Below are 13,880 nucleotides of genomic sequence, written 5' to 3'. Positions count from 1 at the left end.
TCGAATTAATTCTACCAACAGTAAATAAAAAAAGCTTGTTCAGCATTTATCAAGTTTTGTTCTACTGTTATTAATATTATCCTCTAACGTTTAGACTATTGATGAGTACCTTAGTCCCATGCTATCATGATGCTATTTTAATGAGCGTTTTAAATCAATGTCTAGGGCTCTAGGCTATACTACAGTCTTTTAGTTTGTTCTCTTATCGTAAAACTCTTTGTATACTTTAAGTATTCTAATCGGTTATTGTACTGTTCTAGCGCTGTTAAGTATTAGGTCGGGATAGGTATAAATGTGAAAGGAGTAGTAGAAATTAAGAACGATCGATATTCATGTAAGACTTAGCTGCTAGCCCTGCTAATGATGCTGTAGTAGTGGTCTGGAAGTTTAAAACTGCTTGCAAGCTGTCAATCCAATAGGATGCAAACTAGATCAATTTCCAAGTTCTACAACTACTATGATACTATACGTATATCATCAATCAATGACAGCCGACAGGCATGTAATATTCAATATGATAGCATTGATTTTAGCCAACTGTGTGAAAAAAACTTACAAATGTTCTTCCTTTGCCATTGATTATTCTTAATTATCTATCGGCCATAATCAATGCAGCGCATACATAAGTTTTTCTTTTAGTACCGTTCCAATTTGATGTTATGATGTCTCGTTGATGATAGTGAGATTAATTAATCGATAGAATTCAATTTGTTGTTAAGAGCGATTTTGATTTGTCTATTAAATTATCTTCTATACTGAGTTCAAATTGTTTTCCTTCTTGTCCAATTTGAGCGCTACAAGGGGCCTCTACCAATACGGTGGGCCGATGAAAAGTTGAATTCCTTCTTACTAACCGATGTTGAAAGCTATATGAACCAACGAGTAGAGGTTGAAAGAGTAAATTGATGGGTACGATCATTTTCAGAGTTGATCATTTCATTTCAAAATAGATTAGTGTAGAAAACAACTTGCAACTTCTGTCTGTATTTCTTTTATTGGCCCATGTCATCCACTCTTCATATTCATGCTCTTCTACGTATATATATATCTGATAAGCGTTGAATCGAATAGGTTGAGTGGTGGCTTTGCAGTTCATAAAATTGATTTCAAGACATGTACGTAAAATTACATTAGCTACGATGGCCAATGCTCATGATCCATGTCTAACGTTGCGGCCAAGTGGCAATAGGCATGCCATTTAACATGCTGCAGAGTCGATATAGAAATGGTCTTTGTACAGTGCTGCCTTTTTTTTAGAAAAACACTAAAGACCTCATAGGATGAAAGTTGTCGTATACCATCGTTCAAATCCCTAGGCATTCCCTCATTAAATGGCGTGGCTGGCTACTCCTGTTGATTATGAAGTCAATCTTAATCGTTTTCGACTTGACAACGGCTACAGTCTTCTGAAATAAGATATAACAGGGAGAATATATATCATATATATTACTGTATGCATCGGCAGAGCATCCTTGCTCAGTCATCGCTCTCGTTCCACTTATCGTATTGCTGGTCTATCTTGCAGCATAGCGCTGACCAGAATACAGCACGACTGCCATTTGGCCTTGTAAACTGAGAAATGGACTTGGAAGAGTATTTCTCTTATTAGAGAAGGCCGAGATACCGCCATTCCTATTCCGTCAAGTTAGCATGCACAGCGATAGAAAGTGAAACACAACAAGAACACACTGCAAGAATGCACTCTTGAAAAGTATTTTACAGTATAAACACTCAAAAATGAAGCTTTCTTTGAACAAATTTGATATCGGAAGGATAGAAAATGAGTTCATTGACATGATTCTGCCCTTCAAATTCACGTAGGACGTATCATTCTTTCGCAAATTGCGTTTAAAGTGGATGTGTACAGTCTGGGGTAGGGTTCCATATCGATTTCCCGAATTCAATCCAATCCAATTCCGATTGCCTAAACTGAATCCAATCGAATCACAGCATTTCAAGACATTGATACAGCATTAGAAGAGGACAGTAAAAACAGTACCAGCTCATGTTGTACTTTTCCTCCAGTCTGAGCAATTTTAGCGACATTAGTCGTTGCCTACTTGTCAGCTATCTTCATACAGTAGCAAGCAAATGTTGGCCAAACACTGAACAACCTTTCTAATTAATCATGCTTGCTGCAATGTCCAATCTGCTGCATCGTTGGCTACTTTACATGCTCTAACAACATGTAAAATAAACTTTCTATCGACTATGTCGAACTTGCTTGCTGGATAGTTTAACGGTTCAATTTTTAGCAGCAGTGGTGTTACCGAATTTATTCAAAAATCCGTCATTTTACAAAATCACTAGGCATTTGGTAAAATCACTAGGCATTTTGCAAAATCATTAGGCATTTGGTAAAATCACTTTGCATTTTACAAAATCATTAGGCATTTGGTAAAATCACTAGGCATTTTACAAAATCATTAGGCATTGGGTAAAATCACTAGGCATTTTGCAAAATCATTGGGCACTTGGTAAAATCACTAGGCATTTTGCAAAATCACTAGGCATTTGGTAAAATCACTAGGCATTTTGCAAAATCACTAGGCATTTGGTAAAATCACTAGGCATTTTACAAAATCACTAGGCATTTGGTAAAATCACTAGGCATTTTGCAAAATCACTAGGCATTTGGTAAAATCACTAGGCATTTTGCAAAATCACTAGACATTTTGTAAAGTGACGGATTTTTAATAATGACGGCAACAGTGGCGATATTGGAGGAAATGGATTTCAAGGCCATTGACAACAAAGGAAAAAGTGCTGAGAAATTTACTTTTCGATACGCACACTAGACGATCAAAAGAGATCGACAGTATCTATACAGAGTCCAGTATAAATAGTATCTTATAGTGCCTTGCATGAACAGTCCATGTCCGATTTCTTGTATACTCCGAGTAGAAGGAAGGATAGAGGGAAGACTACTAAACTGTCAACAAGTTCACCCAAGCGATTTTGGTAATCTTTGCCGATATTACTCTGCTTGTACGGAAGAGTAATCCAAAAGTGATCTTCATCTTGGAAAATAAAAACGTACATTAGTCATGACCACCTTTTAGTCTAGCATCGTCTCTTCAATATTACAAATAGCATCGGCTAACGGATTGCTTGAATTGATTATCGTCCACTATTTCTTGCTGGTACGTTTTACAATTCAAGAGAGAAGGTAAGCTACAAATGTTGGTATCTGTAAGATCGCTCTTACTTCACTTCACTGATATTGCATCAATTGGCTATAATTAGCAAAACACTATCTCACAAGATAAAATTACTTTCTATAGTAGTGACGACTTCTAACTAGAGTATTACTTAGCTAGTTAAAACGGAAGGAATCTGAAAATTGATGCGGCTCTACGGTAACTAATGATTAATTCTTAATGGGTATATTACAGTAGACGAGGATATAATAGTACAGTCCATCATCATTCAGAGCAGGAGAAATCTTAGACTGTATGCATTGAAGAAAGACTCGATTCAATAGTATGGAACGCTTGAATGCTATTTTAGACTTATAAACCTGCAGTCCATCATCATTCAGAGCTGGAGAGATCTTTGAATGTATGCGTTGGAATGCTGAAGAAAGGCTCGATGCTATAGCACGGAGCAATTAAATGCTATTTTAGACTTACAAACTTGCAGTCCATCATTATTCAGAGCAGGAGAGATCTTTGACTGTATGCGTTGGAATGCTGAAGAAAGACTCGATGCTATAGCACGGAGCGATTGAATGGTATTTTAGACTTACAAGCTTGCAGTCCATCATCATTCAGAGCAGGAGAGATCTTTGACTGTATACGTTGGAATGCTGAAGAAAGACTCAATGCTATAGCATGGAAAGATTAAATGCTAATTTAGACTTACAATCGTTTAGTACTTCATCACTCAGAGCAGGAGAAATCTTTGACTGTATGCGTTGAAGAAAGACTCGATGCTATAGCATGGAACGATTAAATGCTATTCTAGACTTACAATCGTTTAGTACATCATCACTCAGAGCAGGAGAAATCTTTGACTGTATGCGTTGAAGAAAGACTCAATGCTATAGCATGGAACGATTAAATGCTATTTTAAACTTACAATCGTATAGTACATCATTACTCGGAGCAGAAGAAATCTTTGACTGTATGTGTTGAGGAAAGACTCAATGCTATAGCATGGAACGATTAAATGCTATTTTAGACTTACAATCGTATAGTACATCATCATCCATAGCAGGAGAGATCTTGAGACCACAAGATCGAAACATTTCTCGATTAAATGCTATTTTAAACTTACAATCGTATAGTACATCATTACTCAGAGCAGGAGAAATCTTTGACTGTATGCGTTGAAGAAAGACTCGATGCTATAGCATGGAACGATTAAATGCTAATTTAGACTTACAATCCTTTAGTGCATTATCACTCAGAGCAGGAGAAATCTTTGACTGTATGCGTTGAAGAAAGACTCAATGCTATAGCATGGAACGATTAAATGCTATTTTAGACTTACAATCGTATAGTACATCATCATCCATAGCAGGAGAGATCTTGAGACCACAAGATCGAAACATTTCTCGATTAAATGCTATTTTAAACTTACAATCGTATAGTACATCATTACTCAGAGCAGGAGAAATCTTTGACTGTATGCGTTGAAGAAAGACTCGATGCTATAGCATGGAACGATTAAATGCTATTTTAGACTTACAATCGTTTAGTACATCATCACTCAGAGCAGGAGAAATCTTTGACTGTATGCGTTGAAGAAAGACTCAATGCTATAGCATGGAACGATTAAATGCTATTTTAAACTTACAATCGTATAGTACATCATCATCCACAGCAGGAGAGATCTTGAGACCACAAGATCGAAACATTTCTCGCTAACTTTACTTATAGCCCATATTCGATCAAAGGATTATCTATTTTGTAGCATGATACTGTAAATAGACTCCTATCTTAGCTAGACAATTGCAATGATCGACTAAATTACAGTCATGGAGGCATGCAATCAGGATACACTCTTCGCTATTGAATTCTTGATCATGATCGTAACATCGATCCATTTCAATCCATGCTGAAAATAGGATTGATTAAGGCGAAAATAGAAGCGTTAATAGCATCAAAATCTTGACTTTTATCGATAGGTAGCTAAATTGGGCCCATCGATGCAACTGGATGGATGGATTCTCTTTGGAAGGATTATCATGACTGAATAAATAAGTAAATGACCAGAGCTTCCTCAAAGTGCTTTTAGACGGCAATTGAACACCAAAACGCGTAGTTATTGAATATTCCTGCAAGTTCTTTTACTATTACAGTTGCCTATATTACGATTATATAGAATGGTATTATCTAACACGATTAGAGCTATCCTAGATAGTAATTTCCAAAGAATAGCCAAAGAGACTCCATTGCTTGAACTTTTATTCGATCTAAGAACCAGTACCGTATTTACCAAGGAAGAAATTGCCAGCTTAAGACAATGTGATAGTCTAAGAGAGAGGCATCACCAGTTTCTAGTTCTATTCAGAACAAAGACCGATGCAGATTTTCGTCAGTATTACATTTCCTTACAGAATCATCGATCTAAAAATGTTCAAAAATTCGGTCAGCGCTTAGAAACTGAAGCTATCGCAGCTTTCAAACAGCCAGCTGGTAAGATTTTGAACCTTGCATAATCACCTAGAATAACAACTTTTTCAAAGCCTATGATACAGATATTGCAAAAGGAAGCAGTTTACTAAAATCGATATGTCATCTAAGATTTTGTAATAACCGTTCTATTATTTTAGATGCTACATCTCATTTGAATATCAGTAATGAAAGTGAGATTGGATACAGAGGTGAGTACTAAGCTTATAGCACATCATTTGGTTAGTTGGAGTCAAGTAAATAGTTACGGAACAGATTGAATTTAAATATCTCTAAATCTGTTAACGATAACATAAACAAGTGTCGATGGCCTAATTATTTTCCTAATCTATGTCATTTGAGATAGTTGGAATAGATATGGTCATCGACATCCACCTCTTTAAAGGATACTTATAGTTAATAAGAACTATTGCTAGTCTTCCTGCCTTTTATATCAATAGTAACTCAATTTTTAATAAATTGTGGAAGATAACTAGTATTTCATAAAAGATATTTCTCAAAATCAATAGGCTAAAGTTTGTCCTAGATGGATGAATAATAATATTATTTGCAGTGATAATGATGTAAAAGTTGCAATTTAGAAGATTATATAGCAATCATGGTACTCACCTTATGAATGAATATATTTAAATATAGATCCCAGACCCTATTTTCCAGTCGTTGCTGAAATGATTGGGATTAAATGGATGAAATTAAGCAGAACGTTGGACTACGAAATCCCAAGCCGTTTAATCGATTCTGAATGTAAATCACAGTGTGATAAAGCTGTAGCTGCGCTCAATAGCTGGTATGATAAGCATGGCCAAGGTGCAACAGTAAACAAACTTAAGGTTGCTTTATATGAAATTGGCCGTAAAGACATTGCTGAAAAAATTGGTAGAGCAATTTTCCTACTCAATATGCTTGATTATGATGGATTGCTAGTAACGATCTTAATATGGCAATATTAAATTACTACCTATGTAATCAACTACCATGAGTTAACGGTTTTTTTTAATATGTATGCCTATACTACAGGATCGTCAAAAGATGAAACTACAGCAGCGAGATACAGTCGAAGAATTTCTATACCAGATAGTAAGTTCAATCTGATATCTTTATTGCGTTAAATGCTACAATCGTAATTGAATAGTAGAATTTCACAGAGGTAGTCTTATAATTGTATATTGTGAGAATTACTTGCCTATCTTTAACCGGCAAAATTTAATAAGGTAGGAGCATAATTGCAACAGCTATATTTCGGTACCCTGAGTTTAGTTGAAAGTTGATCATTACGATAATTATAAAAATGAGGTAACAATCTTTGTTAAGAACTATGTCGAATTGACGTAAAGTAGCAAAAGTAATCGCCTTGTGTCCTACTGTATTCCCTAATGCATTAAAGATATAACACTTTGCTTAATAAATTACGTTATCATAAGACGCATTTATTTTACATTTAATCAATTACAGCTATGCAGATCAAAGAATATTACTTTACTTACGTAAAGGCCCTGAAGCGAGGTCAATGTCAGAGTGATTTCATTCGAATTATGTTTATTGGTCCGGAAAATGTCGGCAAAACTACAATCATGAGAATTTTGATCGAAGAAATACGAGTATATCATTCAGCAGCTACGCAGGTTGTAGAAAATACAGGTAAGATGGTCGACTTTTCTACTTTTAAAATATATGATGGCACGCAGCAAGATTACTTTGAAGTTTTAAAAAGAAAAATTCAAGGTGCAGTTGAAGATTACAAAGAAAAACAAATCGACATGCCCAATTTTGATGAAATTGAATCTTTATCTTCTCCACGTAATGAAACAAACCGTGATGATAATGATAATTTATCAGACCATATCAAGGAAACCAAAGCTCAGCGTCGTCAAATCATTCGTAAATTTTTTAAACAACATCTGCGGTTGACGGAAAAATTCAACATTGATCGAAATCAGTACGGAAAATTATGGGATTTCGGTGGACAAGCTGTATATCATGTAACACATCAACCCTTTATTTCGGGTAATAGCCTTTATATTCTAGTCTTTAATATTGCCGAAAGTATAGGAAACAAGGTGAAAGCTCGAGGAGGAAAAGAAGCTAGAGATACTTATCTTGACAGAATTAAGGAATGGCTCACATCAGTTATAGGCTGCAGCAATAGTAATACTGAAATATCAGTAAAACGGAATAATCAAGCCGCTGAAACATATAGGTTACCAGTTGTTATTTTAGTAGCTACACACGGTGATGAAATTGAAGGAAAGCAAGATCCTATAGCTACCTTTGATGAATTTACACACAAATTGGTCGAGCAGTTACCATCATATAAAGCCAACATATGTTCATCTCGAATTATTTTTGATTGTGGAGAAGAAAATTACAACACCTCTGCAAAGATTGAGGAGCGTCTCCGACGTCGCGAAGATTTACTCAATATCATAAAAACATTTGCCCAAGCCTTGCCCTTCGTTAACAAGCCAATCCCTACTAAGTGGTATTTCATGGCTACTTTATTACATAGCCAAGAGAATGGCATCAAGAATATTATGACTACAAGTGAAATCAAGGAAGTAGCTATCGATTACGGACTATACGAAAGAAATATGGACAGTGTAGAAGATGATCAAGAATTAATCGATATGTTACTCTATTTGCATGATATTGGTGAATTATTATTTTACCGAGAGGAGATCACAAAAGAAAATATTGTCATTACAAATGTGGAATGGCTAGTGAAGATTTTTCGTGCCTTAATTGTATTAGAGGGAAGTAAAACTATCACCAGCGCTGATACTTTGGAAGACTATAATATCGCTTACACTACAGGCAAGGTGTCGAAAAGGGTATTTGATAATGCATTAAGTCCTTTTAACTTGATAGATGATGATAAAGAACGTGTTTTGAAAATTATGGAGCACTATAATATTATTTGTGAAATTAAGGTCGATGTTGCTTCTAGCAATTGCATTCGTCAGTTTATTGTTCCATATTTACTACGTCCTAATGTGACTTTTACGACGAATAAAGAAGAAGAGTATGTTTCCGGCGCACTGTTCATGGGATTTAATAAATCAAATATACCATATATATCGGATGGCATCTTTTATTGCCTCGTGGCGGCTTGTATGAAAAAGTGGAATAATCAATTTGTCAAACTGTGCTATAAATGTGCAAAATATTATATACGTCAAAGCGACTATTATATGATTATTAAAAAAAGCGAATCTTACATTAGTTTGGAATACTCGTATCAGATATTAAATGAGAATGAAGACTTGAAAGTTAGACAAGCAATCGAAGTTCAGCGTCCACAATTTTTCATTATGGATACTTTTAAAAAAATTATTAACGATAGAATGCCTAGATTTCAGGCGGCTGACTGCTCACTGTATGTGACTTGCTGTATGTGCGGAAAGTTAACAAGTCAGTTAAGTCATGAAGATCAAGATCATAAGGGAAGAATCCGCTGTCAAAAATGTAATTTCATATTTGATTCGCCATCACTTGATCAATGGGGTATGAAAAAGAAAGGTCTGTTGCGAATTTGTCTGAATTATCTTAAATGTTATCAAATCAATCAAGGATAACTGCCAGAAATATAATGAAGTTACATTAGGATTTCATGGCTGATATTTCTAGTTTAATACAATTTTGATACCGAATTTACAGTAGATAAGAATGCAAAAGGTTAACTTTATAATATAAGAAACTTTTTGCATTTGTAAGTTTAGATGTATTTACTACAATTTTATTATTTGGAGAGCATGTAGCAGTAATGAATTTTCTCAATTTGCTGTGCATTATGGTTTTGCTATAATAGAATTTGTTTACGTTCTTTACGATAACATCGTCGAATTGAAAGATATTCAAACAATGTTGATCACTGTAATAAAGATTCTTTGATGTTAATAGGATTCCTATGATACCTTAGTAAACCTTGCAATTACTAACTATACAGCAAACATACCGGTCTTTTGGGAAAGAAAGCGTACACTGTGACTAACATATTTTTCTTCTTTTGTTTTTATAAACGCTATCATCAATAACAGATATTATCAAGAAAGAAGAACTGAGCTCAGAAAAGGCTGGTACGTATTGCAACGCAATGGATCAAAACTTTAATTTTTTCCTTTTTGACCTAAAGATAGTTTTAACGATTGTAGTGTACGTATTCGTAACGCGATGTTATCAAAGTGTGTACATAAAAATACGCAATTTTGTAAAGTCACTGCTGCAGATTTAGATAGTAGAAACTTCAAAATTTAAACAGCCCTTATACTCAACTTTTTTTCTATCCCCATAATCGCCCAAATTAGTTAATTTTATGTAATGTAAAAATTAGCAATCCTTACTAATTGTTTGTTGATATACTTTACTGCGTTAATGGCTCGATATAACTTTAATATTTTGTTTTAGACCACACTTACGTGTAGTGTGTATTCTAAATACGATTACAAGTAATCCACGGTAAACTAACACCTACTGTTTGCTGATTTGAACAGTAAACTTCATCAAGTGTTTCGACATAATAGCCGAAAAACTGGATCAGAAATGCTTGTTCCGTTTTGCAACGAAACTAGGGCTGGAAGTTAAAGATATTGATGAAATTACGATGAACAGCTCCACCTCTTATGATAAAGTTCTCAAAGTGCTAGATAGGTGGCACCAAAACTTGGGTTCAAAGGCTGATATTTGGCAGGTTACTGGCATTCTGCGAAATATTGGAAATGTTTTAGCTGCAGAGATAGTGGAAGAGCATTTATGTAGTCAAAATTGATAAGGTTATATTATGCATAATATCGTCTCTTGTGCGATTGCAGAGTTTAAATGTTGTTCATCAGCTTGAAACAACTGCTAACGATAACGGTCTACGTATTTTTTATACTACATTTAAGCTAAGAGAGAGTCGAATAACGGGTAGCATGTCCTATACGATCGGTTTCCATAATTTCGAAACGTCTCGATCTGCACAAGGATTCACACTTATAAATTGAATTAATGCTATTTCTAACAGCAAAATATTTTTAATGTTAATGTGAATATCAGTGACCGTAATTCAACAATTTTTTTTAATTTTAATTAATATGGCAGTTGTTTGGGTTGCAAATTGATATTGTGCATATTATTTTCAGTCCAATTTGACTGACGGTGAAGTAAATTTGGTCTAAACAGTCCGTGCATATGTACGTGCATTAATAATAGTCATAAATGGTCAAAAGTTTAATTATATTATTGGTCACAATATGTCTCGAATACAATTTTATTCATTTTCTTGGTAATTATGATTTACACGAAAGATGGATATGGGAAAGTTTTCACACTCGTTGTGCTTAGAATATCCATAAACGACATAGATGCTTCAGATACGAAATGGACTAAAATGGATTAAGGTACTAATCTGTTCTATCTTAGCTTGAGTCTATGTCAGCTATAAAGATGAGAATTCGTCGTTCTTTCTTTTATATCAAGCTACAATTCCGTAAATGGAGATTGTAAGAACAAATTCCCTTTGATAATATTTATGACCTTTTATATGACTTTCCCGTTCAAGCCAGTTACATAATAGTGAGTCTTAAAGCGGTCCTAAGGTTATGCATGCATAGCGGAACAAAGCTTGAGAGTATACATCGATTAGATTCTGATCATACTACTTACGGCTAAAGATAATAGAAGGGAGTGCCCGTAGTGATTCCAAAATAAGCTGGATCTTTACAGAAGTTGATTTGCCTCATAAGCAAAGCGAGCATGCTAGTAAGGCTACACGATAGCCTACAAATATTTCTCGTCCGATTCTATAGTGAGCTTCAAAGTAATTGGCCTGTAGCTATCCAACATTTTCCTCTAAAGATAAGCCTTCTGAGAAAATTAATCATTGAAACGCAATTGCAAACGATAATCAATCATTAACGGATCAAATTTTAAAAGTCAAGGATCGACTAGCGTAGGAGAAAATAGCAACTACTACAGTATATAGCTTTGACATGATTTTTAACTATGCTCTAAAAGGATCTTTTAGCCTACCATCTCATCTATATGACGTATACGCAGTTAAAAGAAAGTTAACTTCTTACCTTCTACGTAGAAAAACTTACTGATCCTATTTATTTTTAATATTAATTCTGTCAGGCATTATCGTGCAAGATAACACTGTTAAAATATTTAGTACATTGTTTAGTTTACGGCTATTTATTGTTAACACTGAAAATCTACTAAATTTTGACTGAAATGTATTTGTAAGGTCATTGAGAATTTCATTGAATTATCATACTATCACTGTTACCATATTTCTATATCGGCAAATACAGAAATTACTTTCCAAAGGATCGATTGTTTGTTTTATTAGCATATTATCATATTCTGATGAAAATTGAATAAACATAGAATCTTTATAGAGTTTTCTACACAGCCATTTTGATTGTTACATTTTCTTATAACGGTTGTTATCGACAGAGCAAGCTTTGCTTGCATACGACAGCGATCCTTAGACACATTATCATGATTGGTATAGAATTGACCACAGTACTAAGGACATTCTACCGCACTGTAGATATCTTACAGTACCTGCTAATCTTAACTTGGTATGTCCATCACCGTACATTAGTTATCAAAATGTGCTCTGGACCATTAACTAATCTTAATATAGCATAGTATATTACTATCAGGCATGAAAATTTTTTAACAATATTGCTCTAGATGGCACTATATGTGTTTTAACATTTGATTAACATCCATCTAGGAGTAATTGTCATATAGAATTTGTTACTAAGATAGAATATTGTACCAACCGAATTAGCGATACCATTCAAGTGAGCTTCTTCATTATAAATATAAACAATATCTTAATGCAATAAACATAACTTGCAATAATTAAAGAAATACCTTTGTTTTCGAAAGCCAAAAATTGCTCTAAAAAACTTAAATTTCATTTTCTCACTGCAATATCGGCGATCAATTCTTAAATGACAATAAACAAACAGTAAATAGGCAGGGATAAACTGTAAAGGTTATATGTATTGTCAATGTTCCCAATTGATTTTGTCGAGGATAGCTTGAACAGAATACAGAATGGATTTTTGCCAGTGTTTTATAATTGATCATTTAATTAGTTTACAGTCATAGGTTTATATTCCATTGCAAGATGCTCTCAAATCGCTCGTAAGCATGGTTCTTATCATAGCAGTTTATGAAATTTGTTCTAAAAATGTCGATACTTATCCCCAATATAGAAGTCGTTACTTTGCCGCCGTAAAATTTTGATGACATAGTGAATTGATTAATGATGGATAAAATTAAATTTGTAATACAAATGGATAAATTATCGTTTACGGGTGTTCTAAATAGAAAATGCTTGAAAATTTTTCCATACCTGGCTAGCGTGTAAATTATAGTTGCCCCAAAAAGTTGATAAAATCCTATTTGAGCTATACAATGACGAATAATTATATACAATCTCTGACCATTTATGACTAGTATACACAAGAAAAATTGATCGGATTGTACTAAGGACATGCAATGGATTATTATAATTGTCATATGCAAGAAAAGTTCATTAAATCATATTCCCGACATACAATGGTGAATAATTATAATCTTTGACTATTTATGGCTACCATAAACAAGAAAAGTTGATAAAATAGGGTATCTCAGAACGTTCATACTTTCAAAGTAGCTTTAAGGTAACACCGTAACTGAGATATGAAAATGAATAGTATTTAATCCTTGCATATATAGAGACTAATTACATGCGACTAAAATTCCAGTACTATATATATAATGAGTAATTTTATACAACTACAATAAGCATTCTATATAAAAGCCAACTCGGCAATGATTTAATTTTTGGAATGAACAGAAGAATTGTCACTACGGTAGGACGTATAAGTAAGTACTGGAACTAAAATTAGAATAGCACATCTATATTTAAATAAATTTAAAATATTTTTAACAGCACGAAAGGCGATCAATGGTATTTACGCGAATATTTATGAGTGGTATGAGTATTAGTCTTTGTACAAACCCTATGCACAATATTTTTCAAAATATTATGGTGGTAAACTCTTTATAGACGTATTTAATACCAGGATCAGATTGAATGCAGTTATTATGAGAATATGGCCGAATGAGAAGCATATTCATCTATCAGAAAAGAAAATACGATCATTTCCTCACTAGCAAGTCTCCAATCTGCATTACTGTGAATTATTGAAATACTTCAGTAATCCTAGATATAATTGATCCTGAGCTTCATCACAGTTT

At 34.1% G+C, this 13,880-nt stretch overlaps 1 protein-coding gene across 1 annotated transcript; it reads left to right on the top strand.

Annotated features, from left to right (window-relative positions):
* Positions 1-5,329: 5,329 nt before the first annotated feature.
* On the top strand, positions 5,330-10,401 carry TRIADDRAFT_59581 (uncharacterized protein; the record flags this gene model as incomplete). The annotated part of the gene is made up of 7 exons (XM_002115619.1): positions 5,330-5,642; positions 5,780-5,830; positions 6,276-6,515; positions 6,657-6,716; positions 7,092-9,155; positions 9,674-9,712; positions 10,127-10,401. The coding sequence occupies 7 exons, from the start codon at positions 5,330-5,332 to the stop codon at positions 10,399-10,401; spliced, it is 3,042 nt and encodes a 1,013-aa protein (XP_002115655.1).
* Between the last annotated feature and the right edge of the window lie 3,479 nt (positions 10,402-13,880).

Source organism: Trichoplax adhaerens, genomic scaffold, assembly GCF_000150275.1.
Source record: "Trichoplax adhaerens TRIADscaffold_11 genomic scaffold, whole genome shotgun sequence".
Taxonomy (NCBI): domain Eukaryota; kingdom Metazoa; phylum Placozoa; class Uniplacotomia; order Trichoplacea; family Trichoplacidae; genus Trichoplax; species Trichoplax adhaerens.
This window is presented reverse-complemented; position numbering and strand designations above follow the sequence as displayed.